Raw genomic sequence first — 12,667 nt, forward strand, 5'->3', positions numbered from 1 at the left:
CAGCAGAACTTTACATGTACTTTTTTTTCAAGATAAATGAGAAAACCACACGAAAGCTTGTCTCTCAGTTTATTTATTCCATTTGAATCGTCAGGATCGACTGGATTTTATAGAAAATGCTTCCATTAACAAAATTGTTAATTTATTGAGCAATTTCATAAGAAAAAAGGCAGATTTGTCTCGTTAAGAAAGTGGTCGTAATAAAGCGTTAAACCTTCATTTGAGAGTAAAATCTATGTTGGTTTTATTGTTCTGATGGGAATGTCTTAACGTGTTGATTGATTGGCTGCGACGGACAGTCTTTGCAGTAAAAGTTAAAATTACACAGTAATTAAAGAGCATCAACTTATCTTCATCGACGCATGTTTTGTCACGTGATCGATCCTCATCATCCCAGACGACAGTTCCTGCTGATTCTCAGCAGCTCTGGTTCCATCCAACAATAATACAAAATAAAGTGCAGGAGTCTAGAGGTTGTCATGGCAACCGTCACACACTCTCACAGGGTGGTCCCATCCCCTGGAGGGAACCGGTTTGGTGCGGCTGGAGCAGCGTCCGCACACGCCTTGACCGCAGGACCGGCAGTGGTGCTTGGACATGAGGCCGGTGAAGGTCTTGTGGCACTGATGGCACTGAGAGATGTCCTGGTCCGGAACCCAGTAGTCCGGCCGAGCCACGCTCTTCACGAAACCTGACCCAGAAATATAGAAATAAATCAGTTCACAAAACTGTCTTGTTGTGTACTTGGTGTTACAAATACACACAAGTGTTGTCGTCAAAAACCACGAATACATTCTAAAATAAAATAAAAACTTTTTTTAAAATAAATAAAATAAAAAACGGTTGCAGTTCATCGTGTATGAAAGTATAGAATATTGTTAAATAGTTAAATTAGATTTTTCAAATGTTAAACTTGAGATGTTGTTTTTTAAGCATTAAATTATTTTAAATTAAATATATTAAAATATAAATAATATGAAATGTTGTTTTTAAGCATTAAATTATTTTATATAAATGAAAGAAAAATATAAGTGATGAATTGATTTTTTAAATTATTTTGTTTAAACGCAATAAACATATAAATAACATTAATTGTTGTTTTTTAAGCATTCAATAATTTATATAAATTATATAAAAATATAAGTATGAAATGTTGTTTTTAAGCAAAACAATTATTTTATATAAATTATATAAAAATATAAATAACATGAAACGTTGTTTTTTAGAATTATTATTAAGTTAATGCAGTATAAATGATATAAATATTTACGTAATTTGAATTATTATTTATTTATGAAATCTTTTTATATTAATGATATAAAAATGTAAATAATTTAATATGCTGTTTTTAAGAAAAAATTAAATTATTTGTAAATAAATCACGTAAAAATATAAATATTAGAAATGCTGTTTTTTAATTATTAAATTATTTTATATTGATGATATAAAAATATAAATCACTTGAAATGTTATTTATTATTAAATCCGTTTAAAATAAATGACGTAAAAATATTAACAATTTGAAAAGTTGTTTTTTAATTATTAAATTATTTATATTAATGATATAAAGATTTAAGAAATGAAAATGGTTTTAATTTTTTTTTAATTATTTTTATATAAATGGTACAAAAAAAATAATAATTTGAAACACGGTTTATTAAAGCATTAAATTATAATAATTTAAATAACATTAACCATATTATTTTATAATAAACCATTACTATTATACAATTGTGGAATTTTGTCATTTTTTGATAATAATTTAGTTTAAAAGTTTGAATCTCTTAAATAAGAAATTCTTTTTTTTTCTACACACACAGTTTGATATCATAGATAAATATATATAAATATATATAAATATTACTCAAATACATTTTCTAAATTCAACTTTTTTTTTAAATTCGACTTTTAAAAATGTTGATTTAATAGTTTCACCAGACAAAACCAACAGAGTACCGATCGACTTGATCCAGTCTCAGCCAATCATGCGACGAGCAGACGATCATGTGACGGATCAATCAAGTATATTGTCTGTAGTATTGGATTTAGAAAATATACGTTTAAAAAAAAAACTTTCTTTAAATAGATTTAAAGTCTCAACATTTGAATGTTAAACCCATGTATTGATTATTCTTGTGTCACTGATATCCTGAGTCATTATGAGACGTTCAATTGTTATTTTTGAGCAGAACAACTGATTGTATCGAGCGCGACACTCACAGAGAGGGTAGTCCACGGCCGTGGTCATCATGTCCAGCGTGGTCTGAGCCGCCTCGGTCACTCTGCGGGCGATGAGACCCTGAGGCTCCGCGTGAGACACTAGTGTGAAGAAGAACAACCTTTATACACCTGATCGACTGCTGTTCCTCTGGTGCTCACTAGGGGGCGTAACACACCTCAATGTATTTCAAAAAACGCTTTTCAGGATGAAAGAAGAATACAATAGAAAATAGAATGATTCAAATACAATAAGAAGAATAAAACACAATCAAATAAATGACTCGTAAACTCAAGTGAACATATAAAATTGTCAACATCTGAGTTAATTAGTTGCAACATGTTTGTTTCGTTGATATTTAACCAGTAAAGCTATTTTTCCTGTGACTTTCTGATGCTTTTAAATGCACCATATTTATTCCCACGTCATTGAACTCACCGTACACTCACTGACATGTTAATGTTTCTCATCGATTTTTGTTTCGTTGACCTCTTTTGTTTGTTAGGATTCATTAGCAAGAAATCCAAAAGTGTTCTTTACACTCAATGGGTCAGGGGTCACCTGAGGTCATTTAAATACATTTAAATCTGATTTTTTAAACAAATATTTTGTTGTTCAACGCTTTATTTATTTTTTGTGTGTCTTAACTGTGAATATGAGCCATTTTTGTCCAATTATATGTATTATTGTACATTATAAATCTGTTCCATCCTATCAAAGCTCTATAAATATTTCATGTAATGTTCTTTATTCTTAAAGGTATCGAACAAAAAGTCTCTTGTTCTGCCTGCACTGGAGTGTGTGGTCACTTGAGTGTCTTCTACAGAAGGTCTCACCCTGGCTGTGTGGAGGTCCTCCCTGGTGGTAGCAGGCCTTACACACCCGCACAGGACTGCCTCCCCAGCCTCGCTCCTCCACCGGCATCCTGAGGCTGGAGCAGGGATGACAGAATCCTTCGCCGCACGAGCGACAGTGATGCTTCCTCTCCGCCTCCTCGAACACCTTCTGACAGTCGTGACACGCCTGTGCAAGTATGACAGTGTTTTAGAGACAGAATATTATAGATGTATCAATATATATATATAATATTCTATCTAACTATAATATTACATCTATCCATCCATCCACTCATCCATCCACTCATCTATCTATCCATCTATCTATCCATCCACTCATCTATCTATCCATCTATCTATCCATCCACTCATCTATCTATCCATCTATCTATCCATCCACTCATCTATCTATCCATCTATCTATCCATCCACTCATCTATCTATCCATCTATCTATCCATCCACTCATCTATCTATCCATCTATCTATCTATCCATCCACTCATCTATCCATCTATCTATCTATCCATCCACTCATCTATCCATCTATCTATCTATCCATCCACTCATCTATCCATCCATCCATCCATCCATCTATCCATCCATCCATCCATCCATCCATCCATCCATCCATCCATCCATCCACTCATCCATCCATCCATCCATCCATCCACTCATCCATCCATCCATCCATCAAATCACTCATTTATCCATCCATCCATCCATCTATCCATCCCTCCATCCACTCATTTATCCATCCATCCATCCATCCATCCATCTATCTATCCCTCCATCCACTCATTTATCCATCCATCCATCCCTCAATCCACTCATTTATCCATCCATCCATCCATCCATCCCTCAATCCACTCATTTATCCATCCATCCATCCATCCATCTATCCATCTATCCATCTATCCCTCCATCCACTCATTTATCTATCCATCTATTCACCCATCCATCCCTCCATCCACTCATTTATCTATCTATCCATCCATCCATCCATCCATCCATCCATCTATCCATCCATCCATCCATCCATCCATCCATCCATCCATCCATCCATCCATCTATCCATCCATCCATCTAACTAACATTTCAAATTTCGGGATATTTTTAAAATGAATAAACTCTGCTAGAATATGAAATATGTCATCAGACAAAACCAACAGAATACTGAGATACTTAATCCGACTATAAGCCAATCATAGGACTGATGTAATATGTAATAATTTGCTGTCATATTGAATTTAGATAAAGTTTGTTTGAATTATTGTTTTTCTAAATCAAAATAGTGCCACCAGGAAACAACATTACTATATTGAATATTACACATGGAAAATGGTCAATAAAGGAGATACATTATTGAAATATCAGACTATGTATACTAAAAGTAAAACAAAACTGTTTTAATTGTTTTAATTTAATTATTTATAAAAACAACATTTTCTTTAATATACAAATTATATTATTTAAAATATTCAACCTTTGAATATAGCAATTATATAATCAAAATATAAAGTAAAGAAAAAGAAAAAGAATATTTTTAGCCTATATATATTTATTTATTCAGCCTAAACATTTCTTCACAAAAGCCACACAATCAGAGTCCAAGGTCATTATGTCCCAATTGTATGTCTTTTTTTTTTAAATCATGAAAAATGTTTGATGATGATTTTTGCTTACAAACTTTCAAATTAAGAGAGAAAACTATTGGATCAACTGTTTATAAGGACATTGAATAATCTGCAGTTGAAATCACTTAAAATCACAGTTTTAATCCATATAAGTGCGTTTCTGACGTTGAGTGATCGTGAACTTGATCGGAAACTAAAGATACAAGTTCTCTAGAATGAAACCATGAACCCGTTGCTGACAAATAAAAAATAATTTTATTTAATAATGTTTCCTCTCGTGTATGATGAAACATTTGATTATAGAACTAAAGTTTCATCATTGGAAACGTTACATTTAAACACTAATTTACTTCCAAATCATGAGTAGATGTTGATCAATGGACTCACTGTGATGTCTGTGTTCGGTCTCCAGTACGACGGCGCCACCTGGTCCGTGAGCCAGGCCGCGACGGTCTTGGTGGGTCCGCTGCTGTACTCGGACACGGACTGGATCATGTAGTTCATCCCGTCCAGGACTCTCTGAGCGGCGTTCTGGTGGCTGCTCAGGAAAGTATCGGACTGAAGGGGATCCAGAAAAAATAAAAAGTTATCTCTGAACTTTGGTTTCTAAATCCTGCTCGACTCACCCCTTCCCACACGTGCTTGACCTCCGAACGCACCACGCCGCTTTCGGGGTCTTGGTTGCCCATCCAGTACTGCCTGCTGCGGTAGATCACGCCGCAGCTGGAGCACTCCAACACAAACCTGGAAAACAAAAGAGATCAGGCCAAGAAACATGGATAGAATCCAGACCACGTACCCGGACCAGGCGTACTTGGCCAGGCCGAACCACTGGTTGTCTGCAGAGGCTGAAGTCTTGGGCACGACGATGACCTCTCGGCCTCCTTCATAACATCTCTGGAACAAATCAAAGTGTCTCACTGGGTGAAGGAGATCATTGCGGACGTTGTCATCAGAGAACTGTTGTAAAACATTGTTTTATATCCGTGATATGTACCTTACAAACCAGAACTTTGTTGTTGTACTGGTGAGCGTACTGGCACAGACCATCTGCCATGTGAGGGACTTTGTCTCTCTGGTGGTTCATCCCGTTCTTGCAGCGAACACTGACACAAAAACACAGTGACAGACATGAGTCTATGAACAAACCACTGCTGTAAACTAGTCAACTAGTCAACCGTCGTTCTTCTGAAGTCATGTGAAGAACGATCAGACCAGAGTTGAATGTGTGGTCGAATCAACACAAATAATGATAAATAAACGTTAAACACAGAAGTGATTGTTAAGTTCTAGATGTTGAATGTCCATGAATATAAATTGTAATATTTTATTGACGATTTGTTGAATCATTTATAGCGACGACCTTGAGCTGACAAAAACAGAGATTTTCAGCCTTCCGTGTTTTCATTTCCGTCTGTTAATTAAAATTCATTCAATTTAATTCAAAGTATCATATAATTAGGAAAGTTACCTGAGGATAATTTCCAGTTTAAGCAAGAAAGAAAAAAGAAAAACAGATAATCAACTGTAAATGCTTGTGCGTGTCGATCGACCTGTTCGGTCTACTTATTATTAAACGGCAGAAACCTGGAGCAGAACCTGACGCTGGGTTAACGGCCTGTTCCCTCAATCGATTCAATCACATTCATACGGTTCTGAATGGATGCATTTCAACTCAGAATCTGCTCTTGAATGATGAAAATGGCTGAACAATAATACAAAGCACTTTATCGTTTCTTCTCACCTACAATTAAAGTTCTACTTCACGCATGCTCTGACCTTTAGAGGCTGTCGCTATGGGTTACCTGCAGAGACAACCCATACCCAACTGTGGGTATTTTATGGGTATGATAATATTAATTATAAAAAGTCTACTTGAAGTGTTACTGTGACAATAAAACATTAAAAAAATAATCACGTCTCGTTCCATGTGTCGAAGGTACTCGTAATTGTAATTGTGGTAATTGTCAATAAAACGTAGGACGGAAAAAAATCATGCCCTGAATGTGGACAAAATAGAAAGATAATTAACTTGTTTTTTAATAAGAAGTAAATATGTTTATTAAATTGAATTTAACAGGAAAGATTAAGGCTCTAAAATTAGTCGAGTTCATTGCCCATGTATTTGAGTCCAGTCCTGAGCAATTGTAAATGATGAAATCCATAGATCTTCAGGACATTTCTAATGATTCTTTCATGTTCTCAAACGTACTTGCAGCTCAGGCACACAGCCGAGCAGGTGAAGTACTCGTCCAAGAAGAAACAAGCAGCCCGGTCGTCAGACAGCTCGCCACAGAAACGCTCACTGAGGGCCTGAGAGAAAATAAAGGTTTAGTTCTAAACCATTTGAAAGTGTTTGTTCTGAGGCAAATCTGCATCTTTACATGAACTTACTTCCAGAGCACGAAACACCACGCCAGGTTGTCGCGGAGAGCGGGTGTGAGTGTTCCTCACTTGTGTAGTGACGGCCTCCAGGAGCCGGCTGTAGTCAGTGGGAGGTGTGACGGTCTGAGAGCCAACATACTGCACCGAGCTGAAGGCTTCAGTCCCGAGACCGAGGTCATGGAAACGCTTCTGCAGCTGCGTGTCAGCAGTTCCAGGAACCTTCGAGTCTATGACGACAAGAGTCAGCAGAGAAAGCACCGGAATCAAGGAGCGTCTCCTCTCGTACCCTGGCCCAGCAGCTGTGTGTGCGTGGTCTCCTGGAACACGACGACCGCGGGACCCAGACTGGACAGAGGCACGTCCAGCCCGCAGCGGCTGGACAGAGCTCTCAGTTCAGGGGTGAAGTACTTGAGGTACGCCACGGAGGCCGAGCCCAGGAACTCGAACATGTCGTTGTGGAGTCGCTCGGCCCGGGTGCGATAGACCAGCACGTCCGAAACTGCCAGAACCTGAAGTCAAAGTGGATTATAGTCTAACATATCCTCACACACCAGTGCATGTCAACAAAGAACTAAGAGTATTGTGTCTAAATACTGTCGTATCGAAGTACATCAGTGGCATCAGAACATTGAACGTTTGAATTTAATATTTCACACGTTGAAACTTGAAAACTTGTAGTCTTTTAATAATTAAATGTAATATGTTTTACATTGAAATGTTTATTTTCTTTTGTTTTTAAATAATTTAATAAAAACAAAATCTGAATATTTTCAAAATGAATAATTTTCTTTTTTATTATTTTTATATTCCATTTACAATAATACCATATTTTTTTTTTGGTAGTCTTTTACATTAAATGTAAAAATGAACTATAATAGTGCCGCTGCCCACTAGAATCATGCATATTTTATAGCCTAAAAAAATATATTTTATTTTAATTTATTAAAATTAATTCAACCTTTCAATGTTCAAATGATTGAGTTCAATTAATCAATTAAACGAAAATGCAACCTAATGATTTAGAAATGACTAACCAAAAAAATGTAAAAGAGAATGTAATGCTTAAAAAAAATAAAGAGTTCAACATTTCAAAATGGTAAATTCAACTATTAAATTCTTAGGTTTTGTATTATATTGTTTATTTCTTAAAAATGATTAACATCATCATTTCAGTTGCTCTGTTCAGCACGCTTTCCAATGACACTAACCTTTTTTAAATTGGGTGAATATTAAACCATTATTAAGTTATGACATTTTGAAGGCGTTAAATCAGGGGTGATCACACTTTTTAGGTACTTTTTTAATGATCAAGTCCAAAATATCTACCTTCATCAAATTTGCTCGATAAGAACATGCAGATGACTTGCACTTAAAGGACTGAATAGACTGATAACCACATCAACCGGTGAGCATCCAGGGCTCGGACATTGAGCTGGTGGACAGCTTCAAATACCTGGGTGTTCACCTCAACAATAAACTGAACTGGTCCACACACATCAACGCCGTGTACAAGAAGGGCCGAAGTCGCCTCCACCTCCTGGGGAGACTGAGGTCCTTCGGAGTGTGCAGACCACTATTAAGGACCTTTTATGACTCTGTGGTAGCCTCTGCTATCCACTACGCTGTGGTCTGCTGGGGAGCAGCAGCAAGGACCGGGACAGGAAGAGACTGAACAGGCTGGTCACGAGGCTCTGTCCTGGGCCGCTCGCTGGACTCGGTGGAGGAGGTGGGAGAGAGGAGGACACTCTCCAGACTCTCCTCCATCAGGGACAACACTCTCCACCCACTGCACCTGACCGTGGAGGAGCAGCTCCTTCAGTGGCTCAGGCCCCCCAGTGTAGGACGGAGCGTTATAGAAGGTCCTTCATCCCAACTGGTGTCAGGATATTTAACTCTCTACTTTAAATATCCTGATGCTAATCCGTAGTGTGTTTTTCTTCTCGTGTGTTTTTTATTTTATTTTTTTCCGTTTTTATTTCTATTTTATTTTATTTTTATTCTATTTTATTTTGTTAATAGTGTCAATTTCTAACTTTGTAAATAATTTGTATATTTTTAAGATCGTTTTTATTTTATTTTGTATTATCTCTTTTATTATTTCTTTCCTTGCACTTTATCTTTTTCCATCTGCGCTGTTGTGAAAGTGTGTTTCCCCTCTGGGGATGAATAAAGCTTTTCTATTCTATTCTATTCTATAATCGGTCATGATAGAAGGAGTGGATTTAATCATCTTTATAGAAAAACGTCTTGAGTAGAGTTGGACAGTGTAGTCAAGAAAGTATATGTATTCATATTTGCAGAGTTACTACCAAAAAATGTCCAAGACACATTGTCTTAAGCTCGGTGTCAGCCTGTCGTGTTAAGTCTCATCCTGCACTGCAGACAAGTTCAGGCTCATGTACTAAGAACTGCATTGATTTCCTACTAAAATCACTCAAAACCAGATAATGATGAACAAAAATGTTTGAATCTATGCGAGACATAAATACAAGAACTTTATTCTAAATCAACCTAGGATTCAGACGGGTTCATCCCTTTTCACTACTTCATTTGAATATGTCAATCACATGTAAATGAACCAAGAGACCAGAGATTCTCCTCTCCCTGACCATGAAACAAAGAAATGAAATCATTAATTCAAACTGGATTAAATGTTTATATTCGTTAATTTAAAGCTTTTCTTAAATGAATGGCACTGTTTTAAATGAGCTCAGACGAGCTCCGTTGTAAATGTGACATGGTTATTAAAAAGAAAACAGAGGCACCAGTGACTTATTTAAAATACGTTCACATCAAATTTAAACAGAAAAAACTGTAACTACCGAGTGTTTTGTCTGATCGTCTGAGAGTGATAAGAATCTGTGACTCATCTGCAAAACACATGTGTGTATTCTTATTGTATTACACTCATCATGTGATGGTATATTAATATATGTGTGTTTAAGGATGTAGCTCCGATCACATTTTGCTGCACTTTCATTTGAACCTGCAGCTTTAGTTTGCTCTGACGTGATGATGATGATGATGATGTTTCTGTGACAGAGGAGATTTAAAACGATCAAACGCCCATTATTTTGTTTGTTATTATAAAAAGCCTTCATAATTCCTTCACGTTTTTCTGAATTGCGTGAAATGCCTGTCAGGAAATCTTTTTGCTCTTTTCATTCTGGATTCATGTGAACTTTACCGTGTGCTCACTGGAAAAGAGCTCAGATTGGCTGCTCTGCATGTCAATCAAATCGTCAGCCAATTGGCGCAATAACTGTTTGATTGACATGCAGAGCAGCCACTGCGAACTCTCTTCTTTATTTATTTTATATCATATTTTATTATGACACGCGATCAACTCATAACAGCTTTGACCTATTGGGGCCCCCCTGCCTTAAATATTCAAACTATTGACTTATTTTTCAGAAGGTTGAACACAAATTAGTGTATTTTCACCAGTTTCAATAATCCATAACTTTCTTAATATTTATCAAAGAAAGATTATACTTATATTAGTGTAATCGTCTTTACAAGAACAAGTTTCATACAAACTAATCTTACACACATGCCTACATGATGCTTTAACCGATGGATACAACACCCGTAGAAAACATTACACCGTTCGTTACCTTCAACAAAAGTCTTTTTCTTTGGCTCTGGTGAACCGTTGCACCCAGAAGACCCTCCGTGTCCAGGACCACCAGGTTGAGTGCGGGGCTGTAGGAGGCCCACACGCCCACGGTACAGGAGCTGGGAGCCTTGGACGTCGGGAACACTTCGTCCCCTTCAAACAACATGTGGTTGAGAGTGTGAGACTTCCCGTCGCCGGTGTTGCCGAAGATGGAGAGAACTTTGACGCCGGCGACATCTCCACAGCCCAGTTTCTCCATAAACTCAGACTCATCCTGGACCTGAAGGAAGGAAATAAAGTCAGTGAAATGCCGTTGCTTTTCGAATGTTGACAGTCGACAGACTGCTGGAGTGAGTCAGACCAGACGATTGGATGACATCAATAGATCTGACATCAATAGATCAGATAGACAGATGCTTATTTTCACGGAACGATCATCCCTCGTCACAGAAATGATCTACGTTTTGCGGTAGGGGACGTGGTTTTCGAGTACACTCGCCTGCCGTTCGGGTTCTCCCTGGCTCCGAGGACGTTCACCAAGTGCAGTGGAAACAGCACTGGAGCCATTAAGGTCAAGGGGGGGTCCGAATATTGACATGTTTGGACGATTGGTTAACCCTCGCATCCTCTCGACAAGAGGGGGAAAGGTTTAGACTGCCATGGTCTTATGTCACATACGGCAATTGGGGTTTCTGGTTAAAACGGACAAAACAGGAGTCTGTTGCAGTCGCTCCAACACGCCGTCACTTCCGTGTCTTAATACTTCGCTTCGTGGAGAAAAAAGGTCAATGCAGAGTGTCACGGGTCGTTCATTCGCCGCTTCAAGTCAAACAAAATACAAGCTTTACGATCGATCGGAAGCGCTTTCTGCCGGCGACTTTACAATTCAATAGTCCCGGGAGAAACGGTCTCAAACTGTAGAAACATCGCTATATTAAGGCAAATTTCCGGATCAAGAGGTCCTCCCCCTATCGCCATATTGGTTCCTTCAAGCTTCCTGTGCCACGATCCCCTGTGGAGATTCGTTCCTAATTTGTTTCCTTTTCTAATCATTCAAATGTTCTCGGTGGGGGTTTCCGTCTTTTAGCCCCCCTTTCCCGGGTGTGTCTTGCTTCGTTCTTTTGATCCACGACCCAAGGTGTGAAAGGGCAGACAAACGGACGTTTAAATAACCGGTGTCATGTCTCTACTTCTGTTCCAAGCTTGTCTTGAGAGAGTGTGTCAGTCTGGAGTGGAATGTTGATTGTGAATGTGTATTCAAACGTTTAGGCTCTTAGATGAAGCATCATTTATACTTTATATTTTGATTATCTTTTAGCATTCATTTAAGTATGGCGTATACGTATAGTGTATAATAATTTTTTAATCTAACATGCTTGAGAAAAAGATACGTCACGTCATCGTGACGTGTCTTTTTGTCCATGTCCACCATATTAATAACACATAGCTTTTGAGAAAATCAAAGTAATGATGTCACTGACATTCTGCTTTATGAGTCAAAGAGGGAATTCTTACATGTATTCATTGTTTTGTCGTGTTTTTCGATATACATTAGACACTAACTATGACGTCAAAAGATAAAGCCTTAACAACTAACCAGTTTAAAAGTGTTGAGTAATTGTGTTTCAGATAAACCGTTGTTGAAAATGAATCACAAACTATTTCTTCAGGAAACTAGATGATAACGTACTGGATGTCGACACCAGAAGCAGTTGTTATGGCTGACAATAGTGTTGTTTTTAGCTGCGCAGCTAGCATTAGCAAGCTAGCTTTACCTGCAGGTTCTCCTGGTCGTCCACCAACAGGAAGCTTCGCGCTTCTTCCGGAGGACTTCCGGGCTTTGCCGAACCGATATAAATGCTCTCCATCTCCACCATGAGTATCTCTGACATCCTCCAACTATCTTAGCGGACTTTCTGTGGCGAGTGGACGAAAACGAAACTTCGACATGACTCCTGTGTGTGTGTGTGTGTG

General features: G+C 37.8%; 1 protein-coding gene across 1 annotated transcript; it reads right to left on the minus strand.

Moving 5' to 3' along the window:
• Positions 1 to 55: 55 nt before the first annotated feature.
• LOC148074953 (zinc finger FYVE domain-containing protein 1) lies at positions 56 to 12,667 on the minus strand. The gene is made up of 12 exons (XM_087796010.1): positions 12,469 to 12,667; positions 10,692 to 10,973; positions 7,361 to 7,583; positions 7,084 to 7,301; positions 6,902 to 7,002; positions 5,687 to 5,795; positions 5,489 to 5,586; positions 5,316 to 5,433; positions 5,077 to 5,247; positions 3,055 to 3,241; positions 2,221 to 2,319; positions 56 to 691 (listed from the first exon to the last, which is right to left on the minus strand). The coding sequence occupies exons 1-12, from the start codon at positions 12,583 to 12,585 to the stop codon at positions 468 to 470; spliced, it is 1,947 nt and encodes a 648-aa protein (XP_087652136.1). The 5' UTR covers positions 12,586 to 12,667; the 3' UTR covers positions 56 to 467.

This window comes from Callionymus lyra, chromosome 7 (assembly GCF_982586985.1).
Source record: "Callionymus lyra chromosome 7, fCalLyr1.hap1.1, whole genome shotgun sequence".
Classification (NCBI taxonomy): domain Eukaryota; kingdom Metazoa; phylum Chordata; class Actinopteri; order Syngnathiformes; family Callionymidae; genus Callionymus; species Callionymus lyra.

What these genes read in the sequence shown, in the direction of transcription:
- LOC148074953 (XM_087796010.1), bottom strand. Translation starts at nt 12,585, where the DNA reads ATGTCAGAGATACTCATGGTGGAGATGGAGAGCATTTATATCGGTTCG. An exon ending in GCTGTGTGCCTGAGCTGCAA is followed by an intron (nt 5,796 to 6,901) that starts GTACGTTTGAGA and finishes TTTTTGTGTCAG; the next exon opens with TGTTCGCTGCAAGAACGGGA. An exon ending in GACCGAACACAGACATCACA is followed by an intron (nt 3,242 to 5,076) that starts GTGAGTCCATTG and finishes ATACTTGCACAG; the next exon opens with GCGTGTCACGACTGTCAGAA.